The 21,008-nt window shown below is 42.0% G+C and overlaps 2 protein-coding genes across 5 annotated transcripts; one reads left to right on the top strand and one right to left on the bottom strand.

The window, feature by feature from the left end:
* The first annotated feature begins 460 nt into the window (after positions 1-460).
* fam114a2 (family with sequence similarity 114 member A2) lies at positions 461-16,316 on the top strand. Its single transcript, XM_022235807.2, has 11 exons — positions 461-598; positions 2,356-3,245; positions 6,626-6,880; positions 7,769-7,974; positions 8,607-8,712; positions 10,381-10,548; positions 11,374-11,459; positions 11,975-12,049; positions 12,788-12,933; positions 13,539-13,677; positions 14,523-16,316. Exons 2-11 carry the CDS (start codon positions 2,372-2,374, stop codon positions 14,628-14,630), a joined length of 2,163 nt encoding a protein of 720 aa, XP_022091499.2. The 5' UTR covers positions 461-598; positions 2,356-2,371; the 3' UTR covers positions 14,631-16,316.
* LOC110979762 (uncharacterized) lies at positions 15,711-19,019 on the bottom strand. 4 transcript variants are annotated; one of them, XM_087132785.1, is made up of 6 exons: positions 18,834-19,019; positions 18,547-18,672; positions 17,908-18,294; positions 17,328-17,366; positions 16,875-16,913; positions 15,711-16,611 (listed from the first exon to the last, which is right to left on the bottom strand). In XM_087132785.1, exons 1-6 carry the CDS (start codon positions 18,910-18,912, stop codon positions 16,490-16,492), a joined length of 792 nt encoding a protein of 263 aa, XP_086988911.1. In that variant the 5' UTR covers positions 18,913-19,019; the 3' UTR covers positions 15,711-16,489. The 4 variants fall into 4 exon arrangements, with proteins under 4 accessions (XP_086988911.1, XP_086988912.1, XP_022091500.2 ...); XM_087132786.1 differs by lacking the exon at positions 16,875-16,913; XM_022235808.2 differs by lacking the exon at positions 17,328-17,366 and having other exon boundaries at positions 18,834-19,018.
* Positions 19,020-21,008: the final 1,989 nt, after the last annotated feature.

The following is a 21,008-nucleotide window of genomic DNA, read 5'->3' as shown; positions in this document are numbered from 1 at the left end:
AGGTTTTATATTCATATCTTTTTATATAATCCAATTAATTGTGTATACACATACACAGCATAATTGTTGGAATTCACATTTTCCTTCAACACATCGACCCATATCAACAGATGATCGACACAAATAGGGACGCCTCAGGCTCGAATCCAGAGGGGATGGAGTTTACGGATCATCCGCCACTGCAGTGAAGCCCTCCCCCCCTAAATTAAACAATGAAATATCAATTTAAAGTAATAAAAAATGACATCCCATAATAAAGGTTATTAATTGTAAATCAGTTACAATGTAATGCACTACCTATGTGTCCACCTGTCTGCAACAATCGGACCCCCAACCCCCAAAAAATCTGACGGACATACCCCCCCCCCTTAAAATTCCTGGATCCGCCCGTGTAGATTTTGTTTTGATCCTGGGCAGAGCCCTTTGTAACAACTAATCGCAGAGGGCGCTATTTAGTATGCTGTTATGCACACTTGACGTGTAATAACGTAAATGTACATGTTTACATCATGATCAAACGTGTCTTGTGTTGACGTGGCCAACTGCCCCCTGTTTGAATTTTAAGTTTCTCGATTGTTAGTAATCATTTGAGTGAGAGGTGAGTGTACAGCTCGTTTTTATTAAACTGTTAGGAACCATTTAATCGTTATCCCCAAGATTTGAGACCCAACAATGTTGCCGGCTGGGAAACTTGCATTACTCATTTAAGTCATTAAACGCTTTCATCACATCAGTCACAGTGGTCATCAGATAGGCCTACCCACAGAACTATGGGGTCCGACGTCCACCCTGCTCCCACGGGGCGGACGTCGGACCCTACACTGTTCTTGGGGTAGTCATTAGACATGTTAGCCATTTGTGATGACCATGAACATGGTGAAGGGGAACCTGGTGGAACCACAGGGCCAGGGTTACAAATTTCTCAAATCACAGGTCACGTTTGAGGAGAGACCCATAATTTGTAAACAGGGCCCAACGAATACTCCTCCGTTGTATACTGGACCCTGTCCTGATTCATAGGGATTTCTTTCGAAAATTTTATCTGGGACACCTGGGGGCATAACTAAATATCTGCTTAATTTTATGAGCTGAAACTGCACCGGTATGTTCACTACTTACAGTTTAAACCATCCGTTAGGTTGTTAATTGTAGAAAACTCGCCTTTTCCTCGTTTGGCAATGTTTGGAAGAAGAAATGTTGCCTTTTTTACCATTTTCCCACTCCGTACAAATTTTTGCCTGATTTGTACATTACACAGACTCCTTTGTATGGTCAAGTAATGGTACCCTGTACGAGAGCCTGTCTAGTTTGCACCCAGACTTCAGCACCCACGGATCTCATTCAGATCTGCGAGAGTACCTGTTGATCTAAGTACTCATGGAAAATTACGGCTGTTTTGTGTCACAGCTAATACACAATGCCCTTGGCTGGTTCCCTGTCCAGTCACGCACTGTTTGCAGCAAATCGTTAGTAGCTTGGCTTGCTCTCTGTAACAAAACACAAAAGTGACGAAACAGCCATCGCTATTGTGCAAGTGGGGCAAACTTTGTCCGGAATGGGAAAACGGCCAAAAAGGCAACATTTTTTTTCCTCATATGAGGAAAAAATGAGTTTTCTACAATTAACAACCTAGCGGATGGTTTACACCGTAAGTAGTGAACATATGGGTGCAATTTCAGCTCATAAAATCAAGCGGATATTTAATTATTCTCCCTGGATATCCTGGATAACGTTTTCGAAAGAAAATCCCCATGAATTGGGACAGGGCCCAGTATACGTAGGAGGATTATTCATCGGGCCCTGTTTACGGGTCTAGTTTGAGGAAGACATTGGCTTACAGTAATGATTATTGGATCAGAAAGAGTTCCATTTTCCCAGAACTGTGGGCTGGGTATGTTGTTTAGGATGGGAGTGCAGCGAATGATGAACCCCATACACAGTTCTGGATAGGCGTACAATCTACATGTAAGAGTTCCATTCCTTAAATCGGTTTATCAGTCATCAGAAAGCCATACCATGCATGACATGTCCTGAAAGGCAAAACTAGCAGGAAAAATGCTGAAACATTTACCTCCAAAAAGTTCAGAATTATTCAGACCAGTCTTGAATACATTGTGCACAGCGTATTCAGTGATGAGTGATGATCATGTATGGAACTCTTTCCGTTTTTTTTTTTCCATTTCTTTTCTTGAAGCAATTTCATGTAAAAAACACTGTTTGGAACCAATTTACAAATTTTGTAAAGAAGTTGCGTGAAACTGGGATGTTTCTGACTGTGATGCAGACCGCTGCTTGCCCGTGTTCTCGTGGTCAGTGGTCATGCATTATTCATGCATTGAACTGTTCCATCCACAGATCATACAAAGTCAGCATGGCAGACAGTGATAATGACAGTTTCCACAGCGCAGGTGAAGAAGACGCTCCTCCACTTCCGCGGAAGTCTGGAGGAGACTCATTAACACGGACACCACCATCAGCGGGTTCCTCACACGGTGCATCCACCAAGAAAGAGGCCAGAAACACTGGGAAGTCCAGTGCCAAAAAGGCAAAAGGCAAGAAGGGGAAAAAGAAAAATGCTGCTGTGCTGGATGAGAAAGGAGACAACTCTGAGGAATTGAAAGGAAACATACCACTGGAAGAACCTGTTGGAGGCCAGCAACAAACCAAGGTGCAGCCACACTCTGACTTGCAAGAAGAAGGTCAAAAGCCAACAGCTGCAGATTCCAAAGTGGCCTCTGGTGCTGAGAGTGAACTTGGACTGGATGAGCCCGAAAGAGAAACCTGGCTTGTAAAAGAGCCAGAACACAGGCCAGAGGGAAAAGATTTGAAGGAACAAGATGAATCGTCTCCAATTAGGGAAGACAGTCAACCCAAGAATGAGCTTGCAGAAAACACTGGAGATGCTGAAGCAAAAACAAAATCTCAGGTCCCACAAGAAGGGGAGGAAATCACGCATCCCGAAGAAGACAGGGAGCAACTTTTAGGAACGGGCACTAAGATGGAGCAGGATGCTATCAAAGATGAACCATCAAAAACCGGGAAACAGATAGGTGAAAGTGCATCATCAGCCTCGTCTAAGCCAGAAGATTGTGCCACAGAAGCTGAGGCATCAGTCACAGAGAAAAGTGCTGCTGGGGCCCTCGGCAGGTTGACAGGGGAGAAGCCAGCAGAGAAGAAATCCAGTGGAGGCAGCTGGGGTTGGGGAGGATGGGGTGCATCCCTGGTCTCCTCGGTGTCTGCCGTAGGTAGGTCATCATTCAGGTTGGCGTCCAGAACAGTAGTCATATAAATCATCATATGCCCTACGTACGTTGAATTGTGCAATTGGGGATGAGGTTCTGCAGTGGTAATAAAAACCATCGAAAGATAACCACAAATAAACGAAGGTTGATCTTGTTGAGTGATATTGCTATACTCGTCATTTTTGCACACCATACAATCAATACGAAACATACTTCCAGCTCCTAATTTCAGTACTGTAAGGTCTTTTTTTAATGAACCTTACATTTCTGGAAGTACATGTATCTAGCTCCTTTGCCTCATGTATACCAGATGCAAGTTTGTCAAATTTTAGGGTGTAAACCAACCTTGCGTTTACACTCGTTCATTGCAAGATTAGAAGGAAGGATCAAGTCCAGGTCAGACCCTGATCAACCTTGTGTTCACGCTTACCGGCAATCCTCCTTGATTCTCCCTTGCAGGATCAAACCCCTTGATTCCCCCTTGCAGGATCAAACCCCCCTTGATTCCCCCTTGCAGGATCAAACCCCCTTGAATCCCCCTTGCGGGATCAAACCCCCTTGATTCCCCCTTGCGGGATCAAACCCCCTTGATTTCCCCTTGCAGGATCAAACCCCCTTGATTCCCCCTTGCAGGATCAAACCCCCTTGAATCCCCCTTGCGGGATCAAACCCCCTTGATTCCCCCTTGCGGGATCAAACCCCCTTGAATCCCCCTTGAATCCCCCTTGCAGGATCAAACCCCCTTGATTCCCCCTTGCAGGATCAAACCCCCTTGATTCCCCCTTGCAGGATCAAACCCCCTTGATTCCCCCTTGCAGGATCAAACCCCCTTGATTCCCCCTTGCAGGATCCAACCCCCTTGATTCCCCCTTGCAGGATCAAACCCTCTTGATTCCCCCTTGCAGGATCAAACTCCCTTGATTCCCCCTTGCAGGATCAAACCCCCCTTGATTCCCCCTTGCAGGATCAAACCCCCTTGATTCCCCCTTGCGGGATCAAACCCCCTTGATTCCCCCTTGCAGGATCAAACCCTCTTGATTCCCCCTTGCAGGATCAAACCCCCCTTGATTCCCCCTTGCAGGATCAAACCCCCTTGATTCCCCCTTGCAGGATCAAACCCCCTTGATTCCCCCTTGCAGGATCAAACCCCCTTGATTCCCCCTTGCAGGATCAAACCCCTTGATTCCCCCTTGCAGGATCAAACCCCCTTGAATCCCCCTTGCAGGATCAAACCCCCCTTGATTCCCCCTTGCGGGATCAAACCCCCTTGATTCCCCCTTGAAAGATCAAACCCCCTTGATTCCCCCTTGCAGGATCAAACCCTCTTGATTCCCCCTTGCAGGATCAAACCCCCTTGAATCCCCCTTGCAGGATCCACCCCCCTTGATTCCCCCTTGCGGGATCAAACCCCCTTGATTCCCCCTTGCAGGATCAAACCCCCTTGATTCCCCCTTGCAGGATCAAACCCTCTTGATTCCCCCTTGCAGGATCAAACCCCCCCTTGATTCCCCCTTGCAGGATCAAACCCCCTTGATTCCCCCTTGCAGGATCAAACCCCCTTGATTCCCCCTTGCAGGATCCACCCCCCTTGATTCCCCCTTGCGGGATCAAACCCCCTTGATTCCCCCTTGCAGGATCAAACCCTCTTGATTCCCCCTTGCAGGATCCACCCCCCTTGATTCCCCCTTGCAGGATCAAACCCCCTTGATTCCCCCTTGCAGGATCAAACCCCTTGATTCCCCCTTGCAGGATCAAACCCCCTTGAATCCCCCTTGCAGGATCAAACCCCCTTGATTCCCCCTTGCAGGATCAAACCCCCTTGATTCCCCCTTGCAGGATCAAACCCTCTTGATTCCCCCTTGCAGGATCAAACCCCCCTTGATTCCCCCTTGCAGGATCAAACCCCCTTGATTCTCCCTTGCAGGATCCAACCCCCTTGATTCCCCCTTGCAGGATCCAACCCCCTTGATTCCCCCTTGCAGGATCAAACCCCCTTGATTCCCCCTTGCAGGATCAAACCCCCTTGATTCCCCCTTGCAGGATCAAACCCCCTTGAATCCCCCTTGCAGGATCAAACCCCCTTGATTCCCCCTTGCAGGATCAAACCCCCTTGATTCCCCCTTGCAGGATCAAACCCCCTTGAATCCCCCTTGCAGGATCAAACCCCCTTGATTCCCCCTTGCAGGATCAAACCCCCTTGATTCCCCCTTGCAGGATCAAACCCCCTTGAATCCCCCTTGCAGGATCAAACCCCCTTGATTCCCCCTTGCAGGATCAAACCCCCTTGATTCTCCCTTGCAGGATCACACCCCCTTGATTTCCCCTTGCAGGATCAAACCCCCTTGATTCCCCCTTGCAGGATCACACCCCCTTGATTCCCCCTTGCAGGATCAAACCCCCTTGATTCCCCATTGCAGGATCCCCCTGTAAGCGTGGTCTTTGTGCATCCACTGCTTCTTTTGGGCTGACCTGTGAGCAACTTTTGCTTGACCCAGTTACAACTTTAATGTCCGGGGCAGATGAAATCTGACAGTTGACTTTCTTAAGATTTCTGGGGGGACCTCTGAGAACAAGAAATGTTTTAAAAATGGTTTCTCTTCAATTTGTTGACAAACCACCCCAGAGCCTCCAGAATTCACCAAGAGGATTTGGGAGGTTTTTACATGTAGGACGATAGAGATGAGCCGAATTTACTTTGCATCGGGCTTGATGCCCCTTGAAGTGTTCCCGGTTCCCTACGCAACAGTGGATTTTGCTGGCTTAGGAACGGTCCAAACCAAGACACTAGAGGGACTTGGATTTGATATGTGACTTTACCCTCATTTACTTTGTAAATTGTAATCGGTATAATGCACACCTTAACATTTAATGACCATGAACAACCTGTGTACCAAATTACAAGCACGCTAACTCATTCCATGCAAGGAGAAGTTTAGACACCTCCTGGGTGCCGACATCTTGAACTTATGCACATATTTTCAGAACTTGATGAAATCAGACAGAACAAATTTTGAATGATGTTGTTAAAATGCAACGCACAAGTACACCATTTCCCTTATGCCTGTCATTCAGTGTGGTATCTTCAGCATTTTTGCACACATTTCTCGCATTGAGCAAAACTATTTACTGATTGTTCGTTTAGGTTTTTGGTGTACCAGCTTCATTGATGCAACATTTTAGAATACAGATGCAGATGTACAAAAAGCTTTCCACAAATTTTGTGCAAAATTTTTCCATAGGTTTATGTACAAATATGGATGTGTCCAGCAGGCTTCACTTGGCACATCAAGTTAGCACTCTAGTAATTAGATGTAGCTCTGTGGTTCAACCACAAGACACCCCTGACATTAAAATCTAAGCTAGTGTGGTGCATTTCCCAACAGGTCACGGCTTGAGCTCTGTCATCGAGAACGTCGAATCTTCCCTCGGGCTGCCCAAGCCGCAAGAGCTCACCGACCAAGAAAAGAGAGAGCAGCAGTTCATTGTGACTTCCGATGAACAAGGAGACGGGAAAGAGGGCGAAAAAGGAGATGGAGACCAGCGCGAGGAGACGAGGGATCCAGGAAAAGGAGAAGAGATGGAAAGAGATGGGGACAGACAGGTGGAAGAGGAAGGAGAGAACAAAGACCTAGAGCAAGGTAATTTGTCTCAAGAAAACAGCCAATGCAGTTGGACTTTTCTTGCTTGTTATCATGGAATGAAGTCATCCTAGTACAAACTTTTATCGCAAGCAGTTTTTGCAACGATCACAACTCAAGGCTGTCAAATGTTCTACCGATACTTTGCTTTCCACCTTCACTTTTTGTTGTTAACAGTCCTGATTTTTGCCAATATGACATGATTAATTTTTGTAATTACGGGTTTTGCCCTTACTTGAAGTATTTATATTCGTTAACACAGTATACTCAGTGCTTGATGTATGAACTTGATGCATGAAGATATGTCAGGTAAGGGCAAAACCTGAAGTTACAAAAATTAAAGAGCACCTCTAAGGAAAACATGTTTTCTCTGAAAGCGTCCAAATCCAACACAGTGTCATTTGTCTTCAATGGTCAACTATAACAAGTTAAAAAGGGCTTTTTTCTGTTTGACATTGCATGTAGCCATTGCATGTAGCCATTGTTTGGCATGCACGGCACGAAGGATTTACCCACTAAGAACACAGGGCGAGGGTTCCCCTCGTTTTCTCTGTTTTCTCAGAATGACGCAATCTACATTCAACATGTTCAGAATTCGCATCTTGGCATGAACAGAAAAAAAAGCCCTTTTTAGCTTGTTATAGTTGAGCTCTGAAGACAAATGACACTGCGTTCGATTTGGATGCTTCCCTATTTATTTGAACAGATAAAATCAGAGAAAACACGGTTTCCTCTGAGTTGTTCTTGAACATCTTTCTGACGCAAAGTACATCTTGAAACGTGACATGAGTTGACATGGCCTGTACTTAAGGCAGCATCTGACCAAGAACTTTAGAAAGGGTCATTTTGTTAATGAGTATGTAAATATTGTGTCTGCTTTTCTTGTAGACCCCAAGGATCAGTCGTCCATTCCCTCCAGCATGAAGGGATTTCTGTCTTTGGGAGCCTCTGCAATCACTAACGTTGTGGGCAAGACAGTCACGGGCGGCCTGGATGCACTGGAGACGATTGGTCGCAAGACCATGGACGTCCTTCAGGAGGGAGATTACAGCGTGACAGACAGAGGGACAGAACAGAAAGGCAGCTTGGCTGAGGTAGGCTGGAACTGACAATTACTGCCTCTGCCTGCATTACTTTCATCCGTTTTTTATTTCGTTGTAAGGTTTTAACCCTAAAAGAGCTGGAAGGTTTCAAACTATCTCACAGTCCTTTTAATTTTCATAACATTGGTGTCAAAATGAGTATCAGACACATAAGACCCTACTAGAAAAACTCGTGAAGACATGATGCTAGCAAAATTCTGGAATTATAAGTATCTTTATAATTGATATACCATATGTGGTACTTTTTGTTGGCCAAAAGAAAGATCTTTGAAGGTACTTCGGAAAGCAGAATAACTACATTGGAACCTTTTCAATAGGATACTTGGATAATCTGTAGGCTGATGTATCATAGTTTGTGAAATGGTTAAGTCAAGGCTACTCAGTGCAGTGAAGAACGTGTGCCTCGATGCATCATCTATTCTCTGAATTTCATGTGTACATGCATCCATGAAAAGGATGCGGGAATGATTAAGGTTGTGTGTTATATTTATAAGGATTTACAGTTTGTTCATAGAAAACTTAGTGTTTCAGAAAGCCTTTCACAGGTTTAGATTTTCCTTTGATATTTAGGAAAACAGTGTCTCTTTACATCAGATTGATTGTGTAAACTTGGTTTGCTTCAGATGTTAAGAGATGCCAAGGAGGAGGCGGAGACTGCTGCCAAAGAGGAGGAGGAAGAAAAGGAAAGGCAGAGGGCGCACTTTGGAATTCTGTTTGATCAGTACCAAGGTGAGACCGAACAAAGCTGTCATGCTACACCCTTGTGTGAATATCTGATACAGAATGTTGGATATGTTTTCTTGTACAGTAAAATCTTGATAAGTCCAAGCCTGTTAAGTCGAAACTCCGTTTACCTCGACGTCTTTCTGTATTCCCGACAAAAGGATAGGCCTTTATGTACAATAAACTATCTGTAACTCAAAACGTCAGTACCACTAAAGCCGCCTGTCTCAAAGTTTTAAAAAAAACACGGAAGAATGATGAATAAAAAGTGATGAAAGAACGCTTGCCTTCATTGTGAGTCATTACTGTCACGCACACGGCTTTTCTTTGATGAGCCAAGCATGTTCACACGGGCTGCCATTGTCACGTCAACAAGCACTGGGTGGGCATCAACCGCAACCGTAAAATAAATCAGGCACAAATGATACGCTTTGTACATGTATCACGTGACCAGCATGGAAACCCTGACCGACTGGCCCGTGCGCTGCGTTATGCTGTAACGGCCCGATCAAGCAAAGCAAATGAATGAATTCTCAAGACGTAGACACAGGTACCGGTACATAACTTCATTGGTTTATTGTCTATTAATGTACCACATAAAAACATGTTTAATGGTGACGTTTGACAGTAGTGGTGACAGTAGGTATAGCCTAAAATCCATTTCGTGTTCGACTCAGCTTGCAGGCCAACTGCCCTAAGCCAGTAAGGTTGCATGCATGTGCACTGAAGCGAGTAACTTTCGATAACTCGAACGTCGGATAACTCCAACTTTTCGTCCATTCCCCTGAGCTTCAACTTATCGAGATTTTACTGTATATGTATGTTTTCTTGTGTTGTATTTTATAAGATTTTTATGTAGGATCCCTTAGCTGTAACCACTTCATGCTGGGTGGAGTTAGCAGCATGCAGGACCTGCTGCCAGGCGATTTTTCATGATTTTCCGGTTTCAAAATTCTTCAAAAATGCCTATTTTTATTTACTGGACACATACACACAAACAAATGATTGCCTTGTTGCGAGTCTTATCCGACAGGCAACCTCCACTGACATAAGTATTGCAGCCATGCCTGCAGCCTAGTAAAGAGCCCCATTGTGCTGTCTTGCGTAATTTCCTCCCTGTTCCCGAAATTGGCCTAATGCGTTGCTGGACGGTGGTGTTGTCTTTACTAATGCGGCCAGATTCCCTGAGCATGCAGCGTTATTGTATCGCTCATCGCTGGAGTGCTGGAGCGCTTTTGTCCCCGCTGATAATCCGTGGGTGCTGGCAGCAGCAAACAATGGTACTGTTTCAAAACAAACACAAATTACCTCCACTAATGCCAGCACTCTACACTGACGGCATATGAGCCTTGATTGGCAAGTCCCAGCAGCTCAGTCTTTTGTTACGAGTTTGGTCACCCTGCTCATGAATCAAGACCCAGTTCCAAAGTTCTGATTTCAGGCACCCAGCCATGAATATATGGCCAAGGTCTCCGGTACTAGGAGCCCCAGCGGCGAGTGGATAACGGAATAAACTTTATTTGCAAAGTTTTATGGCTCGTTTTGCATCATGGTGCCCGGGCCTTTTTTCATATAGCAAACAAAAGTTTTAAAAGTCTCAACGTTCAGGTATTGCACACATGTTGTCACTGTTGCTAGTGAGTCTCCATCTTCATTGCACCTAACCTAATGCAGGTCTAGCTCACTTGGAAGCTCTGGAAATGATCAGCAACCAAAGCGAGAGCAAAGTTCAGGGGTCACTGAGCATGGTCAGCGGTGAGGACCTGCAGAGTCTGAAGACTGAACTAATTGAGATCAGGGACGCTTTTCAACTGGAGGATTTAGAGTCGGAGGAGCAACCTGGTAGGTTTGCACAATAAGAATACATTCTAAGTATAATTCAAGTGCTTAAGATCTAGTAACTTTCATCTTTTTAGACTTCAAAGCTACCCAGTGATGCTGCTTCAACTTAAATGTACCTGTGTGTGGTTAAATCCAGCTGCTAAAACATGGAAATGCGTAAATTGTTTTCAAAGAGAACAGGAAAGTTCTTTTGGGGCTCAAGAAAAAAAAACTGTTCAACATTTGTGTTGGAAATGCTTAGTTTTGTTTGATATATCGGTGTACAAGCTACTGAGCCATGCAGTGGATGTGTATCCCAACTTCCTGAACTCTACGCTTAAACAACTCCAGCAGTACCCATGCCACTCCCAAAGCAGTGTTGTCTTCACAAGTCCCTTAACAAGTCCAATCACAAGTCCAGTCACAAGTCCAGTCACGAGTCCTTTCACAAGGTCAGTCTTAGGCATGAGGGTGAACAGTGACAAAAGAATGCTGTTTTCACAGCTCATTTGAAAAGCTTGTGAATTGGCTTAAGACTGATTGACTTGTGATGGACTCAAACATGACTCTGTCCTACAGTTTCCTGATGACAAACAGAGCAGACTGTTTGGAAAATCAAACCTTTTTGCATCACCAGCTCTTATCAGAGCCAGTAGATCTTTCTGCATTCCTTCCATGGTGTACCCACAAACGCTGCCTCCTTACATGCTACTCCGATCTGCAAAGCTTCAAACAGCACTCATGTAATATTCTTCATCACATTTTCCTGTTTCCATTAGCAAACCACCTGAATGTTGAGAGTTTCAATACTTTGTTTTTGTTTTCCAAACTTGTTATCTGTTACAGAAGGCAGTGAGCAGGATTTTGTGAATGCCATCACAGAGCATCTGTTTGGTGTAAGCTTAGCATCAACTCCTGATAAACTGCAACGGGTAAGATTCATTGGACCTTCAAGAAAACAGTTGTGGTGCCGCATCTTTTTGAGATAGGGTTACACTTTATAACTTGACTGTCAGTTTAACACAGAATCACAGTCATTTTCAGAAAAACTGGCAAACCAGTGTCTTTGTGATTCCTTCAGTTGGGTAATTTAGAACCCACTGGACGGCCATAATTTTGGGGATGCGTCATGGGTTTGGGGGTTCAGATTCAATCAGCTGGTGACATGTTGTGATTTTGGGCAAGCAACTTCACCCCTTGTGCGACTCTCTCTACCCCTGAGTCTAGGAGGGTATCCTCAAGGGCAGTGATGGCTGTGTTTAACCCTCTGATCCCTAGGGAGCTACGGTTGTCTTAAGAATGTTCAGGTGTTACAAGCTGGATAAGCAGACTTAATGAAAAAAAATCAGTGTCTTTGAATGGCAAATGACAGATACTGTGCACCTATATGCTGTGCTGTGGTTACTCTGCCTATTGCCATTTTTAATTTCTTAATTTCTTCTGTCAGGTTCAGAGGCGGGTCCACGAATGGCTAGCAGAATGCAAGTCACAACAAGAAGCCGGCCAGAAGCAGAATATCACAGTCAGTGGGGGACGTGGGGAGTGCCAGTTCAGGCTTAGAGATAATTGTGATTAAAATCTCATGGGAGAGTTAATGAGGAAGAATGTTACAAATTTGAATGGATGAATTTGACATCTCCGGGCATTTTGGCCATTTTGACTGCATGGTCAGTTCTATTCATCTCAACGTTTTAAAGTGACCGAATTGGAAGTAACTGCTGTGTAAAACATAAGCAGCCATCATCAAAGGACAGTTGTCTAGAATCCAGTTGATCGCTGCTTTCAGTATTTGCAGTGGTAACTTCTGAAAGTGGAAGCAGATACAAAAGTGGTGATCGACAGAGCAGTGTACCACCCATGTTAATGAAATCGTATCGTATGCTAGCAATTAATGCAGTTTCATGTTCCGAAAACCAGCATGAGTCCTTGTCACAGAGCTGTTACTAAGCATAGCAAGGAAAGTCGCTTTAGCAGCATGACTGTGGTATTCTCAAACGCATTGTAGAGTGTGAACTCATGGTCACTGGCTCTGCCCTTGAAGTTAGGATTTTCTTTGCTGTGCTAACTGCCTACCATCATCAGCCATTAGGACAGCCATTGTCAAATGGCAACTTTATAGCTTCTTTCAGTGTTCATAGTGGTTATGCGAAAGTCAAATTGAATTTAATGTCACAACTAAACTGGTCAAGATCTACAACTGAAAGAAAAGTTGTGGCTCTGAAAAATACGCTCATGAGAAATTCTCTCAAACTAACCACAGGAACTGCACATCAAGGCTATCGAGACACTTGCCGAGTTTTCATCGAGAGTGATTGAGCAGTTCCACAAGGCGTGTGAGCTGATGCTCTTGCCACAAGACAAGGAACACAGCAAGAGTCCGGTAGAACGAGCCACCAGTCTCTCCAAGTAAGTACATCTGACCATGGCCTTGTGAGTTTGCAATCTGTCTCTACTTCACGGTATCTTCATAAGTGAAATCTACCTGAGACTCCAGCTAAATGTAACAAAAATTTCCACCATACAAAGGGGCTGGTTGGCACAGTGCACTCTGTGACACATAAGCAAACAAAAAAAGTCAGTTTTTAATAAAAATCTCTCAACATGAGAGAGTTAATGAGCTTGAAAATCGCAAGGTGAAGAGCAAGTGTCAAGTTGCATACAAGTTTTGAAATAGCACTTCACTCTCAGATGACACGCCCAAATTTGTAGATAGTTAAGAATATAGGTAAATGAAACCCAATGGGGAGACGTGTTGATTCAATAATATACACAGCTTGATTCATCAACTTTTGACCACTATGAAGAGAGAATGTTAAAATTACCCAACAGATTCTTCTGCCAGTTTTTTAAGATGAAGAGAATCTTTGTCAAGTTGAACCACATTATACTTGATTGTGCCCTATAGTTCCATTCCACAGAGAGTCACTTCTTTGAATATAACCACCTTTCTGATGACTTTGATGTCATTTCCTTCAAAAATGTTCTTCTCTTCATCTTTTTTTTCTCCCCAGATTGACGAGTGTCCTTGTCACTGAGGTCAGTAACCAGGCTTCTAAGTTTGCTGACTGCCTTAACCAAGAAGCGAGAGACCGTGAAGATGGAGAAGGGGCAGCTGATGTCAACCCACTCATAACCAACGTCTACTTAGAGGTCAGTGTGTGCATTCTAAATGTCATTTTTATTTCATTTTTTGTCTTGTTTTTGTTGCAACCTACTGCTATTTTAAGCTCAAACTTGTATGTGTTGTGGCAAGAGAAATTGGATGCCAAAGATCTAAAGATTGAAATAAAATGATCTCTTCCACTCTTAATCCTTTTATCTCATACACTGAATGGCAACAGACACTTTTTTGGAAGTCACTGAATGCAGTTTATACTCTGACTTCAATTACAGAAAGTTGAACATACTTCAGTTTCTGCAAATTTTGTGCATTTAGCTCATAGGAATGAGATTGGCATCTGATTAAGAGATTACTTATGTGAATGTGAACAGTTCACTTCCCAAAACCATGCACTCTCATCCTGGTAGTAAACTGAGATTTCACCTCATTATTTTGAAACCTTTAGAGTGCTTTAGATCGAGAAAAACTGTAACTTGGGACAAAGCAACAAAATAGGAAAATATTTGATTGTTGAGATTAAGTTCTTTCAATATTTGGTCTCATCTGAATATTATTCTCCAGTTCTAGGAACTGCCCAGTTATCAGGCAGGCAACCTTTCCTCTCATCATCTGATGTCTTTTTTTTTTCAGTTCTCCCGTTTACATTATACCTTTCCTTTTTTTAAATTTGTAGTTGTAAGCCTTGGTTTCGCCACAGGCACTGAATTTTTGTCAATACATTTGACTGGTTTTTCCCTCCCTTCTTTTTTCAAAGTTCCCTTGTTACTCTCTGCATTTATACCCGCCTCTTGTGTCAGCAATTTCTTCAAAAGAGCTACAGCTTGTACGTATAGTTAAAAGATTCCTTGTGTTTTGCCTGATTAACTCCCACCAGGCCTCTAACAGCACATCCTACATCCAAGATGCATTTCAGCTTGTGCTGCCCGTGCTACAGATGGTTGCCATAGAAAAGAAGAAAGATTCCAAATCTGAAACCACATGAAACTGATGTGACAAGCCATCCAACTCCAAACATTTCCATCAAGTAAGCTTTCCACCATTCTCATACTTGTTGGGTCAAATGAATGGGCTGCAAATGAAATGCCTGTACTTTATAACCTTACTCCTCACGCCGGCCACTTGTGACTCAGGAGGGCCTGATTTCTTTGAAAAGGTAATCAAGAGATGTGGCAAGAATTAATGAATGCAATAAAAACCAAACCAAGCAAAATGCACAAAGAAAAACAAGGGGAGAGGCTGTTATTCAGAGCAAAACCTCTGTCTTCTTGTCAGACATCTCTGCTAACTCGGCACTGGAAAAGAACAATACAACTTCTTCAAAAATACCTTATTTGATATGGGACGTTCTTCAAATTTGGGATCCAGTGTTCTTGTGCCCCTGTCACATCTAACATGTGATTTTGTTAGTTTAGGACACATTCTTTAATTTCCAAGAGTGATTCAGTCATGCATTGCACCTGCCAAACAAAATTAGTTTGAAATGAATTTCAGACATGTCTCCACATGACATAACACAGGTCAGGTGTAACAGGAACACAAAGATGTCACACGTTGAACCCTGAATTTAATCAATGACCTCTATTCAAAGCATATTCACACTGACTATTGAACAGCTGTGATACTGTAAATAATATTTATTTATTACTTCACATAAAATTTTAAGTAGCAGGGTGTTGACTTGAGATGAAAAATCTATATTTGCTCATGTAATAAGGTCAAGGTTGTGAACCTGTTGAAAATGAAAAAAAGTGTAGAGTACAAAGGACGATACATGTACAGCTTTTGTAACTTGGGTTACTGTTTAAATTTAAATTTGGCAAGATCTCTTCGAAGAGTTGCAACAATTCAAGTGTTTTCCTTTTCTGTGGATTTCATTTGGGACATTTGAATTTATGATTTTCTACAGCATACTCTAACTCTTTGTCTTACTTCATTTCTTAAATTTATCAAGTTTTTATGAACTAAGTGATCAACTATGCTCGGCTTAATGTACCTCTACATGTCAGTTTGAAAGATCAAAGATCAAATGTTCTGGCTATTTTAGCTTTATTTTTCTTTTCAATTTTTAATTACAATTCATGCTATTTATCAACCTATTTTATGTTCTTCACCTCATTTACCAAAATGTGTAATCATTCATGAACAAAGTAATTGCCGATGTTTTCTATTTTGTATAAACTGTGACATTTCAGTTTTTAAACCTCATCCTCATTGTAAATTGAAACCAAAAGTTTAGAACTGATGATGCCCTTGAAAGTCATCTGTTTTTTTTTTCAAAATCAATCTTTTCTTCTTTTTGCTCTCAAGTGTCCTCAAATATTCTTACACAGTTAATTTATGGTTGACAAATTATGTACTTGGCTCACTGTGTGCGTAGTAATTCAGAAAAACACTTTGACTTCGTTCTAGCCTAAATCTTGTTCCATATGTATAGCTTTATCCCATATCATCATGTGGTTTTTATCTGGTACATCCTCAACAACCAAGACAAGGGCCAAACAGGGGCTGACACTCACTTTTTACAAGCAAAATTATCAAACTAACTAATCTGTTATGTTACCTGTTGTCATTTAACTACAGTTTATAATTGAAATTTGTGTCATGTACAACTGAAATTTATGTCATGGACACGTACCTAATGTAGAATAAATAAAAACAAGAATTGTCATACTGTGATCAGAAAGGTGATTTTTTTATAGCTACCTGAAGCCCAGCTGCAGAAGCTATCATGACATTAAGGCAATACTTTCAGTCATTTACATTGTGTCCTGATGAATAAAAAATTTCTCCAACAGAACTCACATATGTTCAGAGAACCATTGAATCACTGATTTCAGTTTATCACATTTGAGCAAGAATGGTAGCAATGAGGGTGATCAGAACTGTGGTCACCAGCCCTGACTTGAAAACCGTTGCACTTGCTGCTGACCGAGTCGTCATATCTGTGACAGTTGATGGTGGGTCTGTGATCAAAGAGGAGATACAAACAAGATATCTGTTAGATTAGGGCAGATAGGTACAGGATTGTGAGCAAAAGTGGTCAAAGTCAGAATTCAAGTCACAAACGATTCGAGTGGACGGCAACAAAAGCATTTCTGTGTCGCTGTTCACCCTGCCACTTCTGACTCATTTTGTGAATACATGTAGTGTTATGCCTGGTCTTGTCCTTGGTTTAATTTTTGTGATGGTCTTAACCACAACACTGACTAGTACTCGTCACATGTACCTGTGGTAGCTTCTGCCACTTCAGGAGTTGTTGGTGGGTCTGTGATCAGAAGGAAGAAGTGTACCCAAGCAAGCAGGATGTTGAGGACAGAAGAGATACACAGATATTTAAGAAGGAAGGTGGAAGTAAGGATAAAGTTAGATGGTGAGGATTGAGTTAGATGGAGAAAAACAAAAACAAGAAAGTGTTAATGAAATAATGAACCTCACCTCTAAAACCTGCACAGATGAACAAACAGTGTCCTAATTTAGCTTGAATTTAGTGTAAAGTGTAGTTCATTTCAGATTTATTTCATGAAATGGACTGCAATAAAAGCATTTCTGTGTCGCTGTTCACCCTGCTACATTTGACTCGTTTTGTGAATACATGTAGTGTTATGCCTGGTCTTGTCCTTGGTTTAATTTTTGTGATGGTCTTAACCACAACACTGACTAGTACTCGTCATACATGTACCTGTGGTAGCTTCTGCCACTTCACGAGTTGTTCGTGGGTCTGTGATCAGAAGGAAGAAGTGTACCCAAGCAAACAGGATGTTGAGGACAGAAGAGATACACAGATATTTAAGAATGAAGATGAAGTCAGATGGTGAAGATTGAGCAAGATGGACAAAAATCAAAATAAGAAAATGTTAGCAAATGATTAACCTCACCTGTATAACCTGCATGGATGTACAAATAGTGTCATTTTTAGCATGAATTTTGCTCTCTCGAAAAGTGCATATGATGTGGAGAGTATAGTTCATCTATGTTAACCACAGTTCATGTCAGATTTATCTCACAGTGTTACATAGTCATAGAACTGTAGGACATGTCTGATATATAGTCATTTCATTTCTCATAGTCTTTTGTTAAGGGTCCAATCACCATTCTTCCTGTGAGTGTGGAAAAGCTGTTAATTAAAAGAGTAATTTCACAAGTCAGACGGAGTTACATTATGAATGAATAGAAATGAAAAGGGCCAAGAAACACAGGAAAGAAAGTACGGAGAAAGACCAAACCCAGTTTAATCATTATTTTTGACATGAATCATTTACCTGCAACTGTAGCATTCCAAAATATGTTGAATCCTGCGTATGTTTGCTCTCTGTCACTAACAAAATAGACAAAAGCTGTGTCATTGTAGACACTAAATGGACTAGGAGCCCTGAAACCATCAAAGAAGTACAGCCTGGGATTCAGCGCATTCCCCTGTGCCAATTCGCTGTGTGGGACGTAGAGTCCGCTACCGACAAAGAGCTCATCTGCATTCCTCTCTATTTGGAAGTTCTGGGCGAAGCTGAAGCGAATTTCCGTTGCCCAGGGGATGTAGAGAAGGACCAGGACCCTCTCGTTGTTGCTGTAACCGGTGGTGGTGTATCCGGGGGATTCATAGGAGCCCGTTTTGCAGCCCTCTCCGTAGCACGTTTCAATTATTTGATTGTCTGCATTGATCAGAACCAGCAGAACGATAATTTGACCATTTTGATATGGATTTTGGCGTCAACAAAACAGGTCAATTTTTGTATGACTGGTTTTTTAATTAATGTGGTAATGAGATGTTTACTGTCCATCCCCCTCCAAAGTACTTCAAAGTCTTATGTTGTCTTTAAAATTGATATTGTTTGTGAGTTAAAAGGAATGAGACATCATGTATGTGTAAAACATGTTACTTTCAAAGACGAATCGAGACTTACTTAATGTTTGCGTGCAGTCATATCCCTGGTAACCCGGCCTTGTACATTCACAAACGTAGCTTGGCTGGTTGGGTACGTTCCTCACAAAACATTTGTTATTGTTTGGACATAAGTTTGTCTCACACTCTGACAAAAAAAGAGGAAAAGAAGGGAGGTGCGATCTGATTATAAACTATACATGTATTTAAGGATTCTTTTTTTGGGGGGGGCAAACTTGATTAAACCTTTGGCCATTGCGCAAAATATTTAATCAAAAAATAAAGGAGATACAGAATTGCGTTTTTTACCTGTTCCTGAAGATTCCAGTATACAGTAGGTGATGAAAATGATTGCCAACGGAATCAAGATTTTGTGTCCCGTATTCATAATTTCACCAGCCTTTGGCTCGGAGAGAATCTCTCAGCTTATCTAAACAGGGCGGCCTGTTACAGTCTGGCATCAAGGTCTGGAGTACCTGGTGGTTCTGTCTGCCAGATCTATTTATACCATACCCATGTGGGCCATTGTTCCTGGTCCAAGGTTTCTCGATTCTACGTCATCTGCACGGAGAACAATCAATGATGACAACATCAGACTGCTCGCACACGGATCTGTGATTCATCATGTTGATTCTATGAGGCAGAGGTTTTGAACAATAGCCGCGAACCTTGAAGGTGTTTGGGAGTAATCGGGCAGAAGGATGGCAGGCGGGGTAGAATGAGGTTATGCTTTGTTCGCCGTACATTTTCCCAAGGAAACATTTTAAGGTAATTTCCCTTGTTTTTAGAATGTGCTGTTTGTCTAAAATGTTAAATGGGAAATGTAAACTTCCTTTTAAAACGTTTTGAAGAATCATTTTGTAAGGTTTGACCAAATAAGGAGCATTTTGAAATTCAAAAGCCCTGTCTGCTTTGCAATAGGGTGGGATATGAGTCCGGGATTAGGTTAAAGCGTATGAGGTCCCCCAAAGAAAATATACCCCGGTAACCATTTAGAATGTTATGTGTGTTTTGGACCAATCCAGATGGTTTGGAAATTGTTTATTGCTTTCTCTGATTTATTATTTGCTTATTGATTTTCAATTACTTTTCCACAATTCTAAATCTAAAGATAAACACAACTTTTTTGGTTTGTCGGATGGTTTTGTTTCTATGACGTGGTGTACATCTGTTTCTGGTTTGATTTTATTTTATTTTTATTTTTTTAGTCTCAGCCTCGTTCATGAAAAAATTCCGAATTTCCGTGAATTCTTTGTTACGTTTACCCGCAAAATGAATGGGAAAGGTTTTGTAGGTTGGAAACATTCTCCCGCATTTCATCCCTTCTATATCCATCATGTAAAACCACAGATAATTGCGGCCGAGTCGGGGCCCAATAGCCCTTCAGACAAGCAGGACTGTAAATGGTGTTCCTTTACCATGGATCAATACCAGCTCCATTAAAAAAAATGAACAGATTTTGTATGATATTGCAAATGGTAGACTTTTTTCCCAAAAAGGAGCCTAAACATTATTTTTGAAAAGTAATGAGGGAAACGCTAATATTATCAGTCTCTCTTCTATTCCCTTCCTTCTGAAAGCGTTCCAAAATGTGGCCTCAACCCTCAGAAAGGAAAGAAGGTTACATGACAAAATTTCAACATACAAGTATCATCGAGTACCTTTCAGAACTTCCCTATAAAGTCAGTTTTGACAAGTTATATGTAGTTATTAAATACACTGTACATCTTACTAAAATCAATACAATGAAACATTAAGTTCGGGGACATCCAGCATATGTCACAAAAATTAAACGTTTTGGAAATACATGTAAATCCAAAACAAGTTTATGTGAAAAGACATCCAGTTTAATATTTACTGCTCGATGATGGGTTTCACATCTCTGTCGTCACTAAAGTCAATATTCATGATTTGCCGAGTCACGTGTTTGGTGCCTTGTTACTCCTCCCCTTTTTTGGAAGTTGATTGTAATTTGTGATAGACACATAAGTGCTCAGTAATGCTTTCGTGCTCTGTAGAGATTTCACATTCAGTCCGTTGTCACATTTTCGAAATAACTTGCTCAGAAGTAAAAAAAACAAACAAAAACAAAACCAAAATACGTTTGTGCAATGTGCTGTTGCCACATCAGTTATTAGGGGGCCTATGTTGAGTTGGCAATCAAGATTTAAATGTTACTGAACGAGTACCAAGCATTCTAGCCCAATATACTTCTACGTGTACTTCAGATCATGGCTGCAATGATCAAGTTCTGATGTTTGTAATTCTTATAACTGCATTTCTGCCAAAACAGCCTGGTTCCCTTCTAGAATTGAAAGTACTCTCTTTAAGAAAACCATTATTATGAAGCAGATTCAATTCATATAGCCTACATGTAGTGGCATTCGTAGTGACTGAAGAATCTCGAAAATGCTTCAGTCACGTTGTCTTTACGCGTCACTCCATCTATGACTCCACCCAAACAAATTGTGCGCAGTATAAATA

The sequence above is a fragment of the Acanthaster planci genome, linkage group LG02 (genome assembly GCF_054643075.1).
Source record: "Acanthaster planci isolate LZ-2023a linkage group LG02, COTS_SCS, whole genome shotgun sequence".
NCBI lineage: Eukaryota > Metazoa > Echinodermata > Asteroidea > Valvatida > Acanthasteridae > Acanthaster > Acanthaster planci.
The sequence above is the reverse complement of the archived record's forward strand: the minus strand, read 5'-3'. Positions and strand labels throughout refer to the sequence as shown.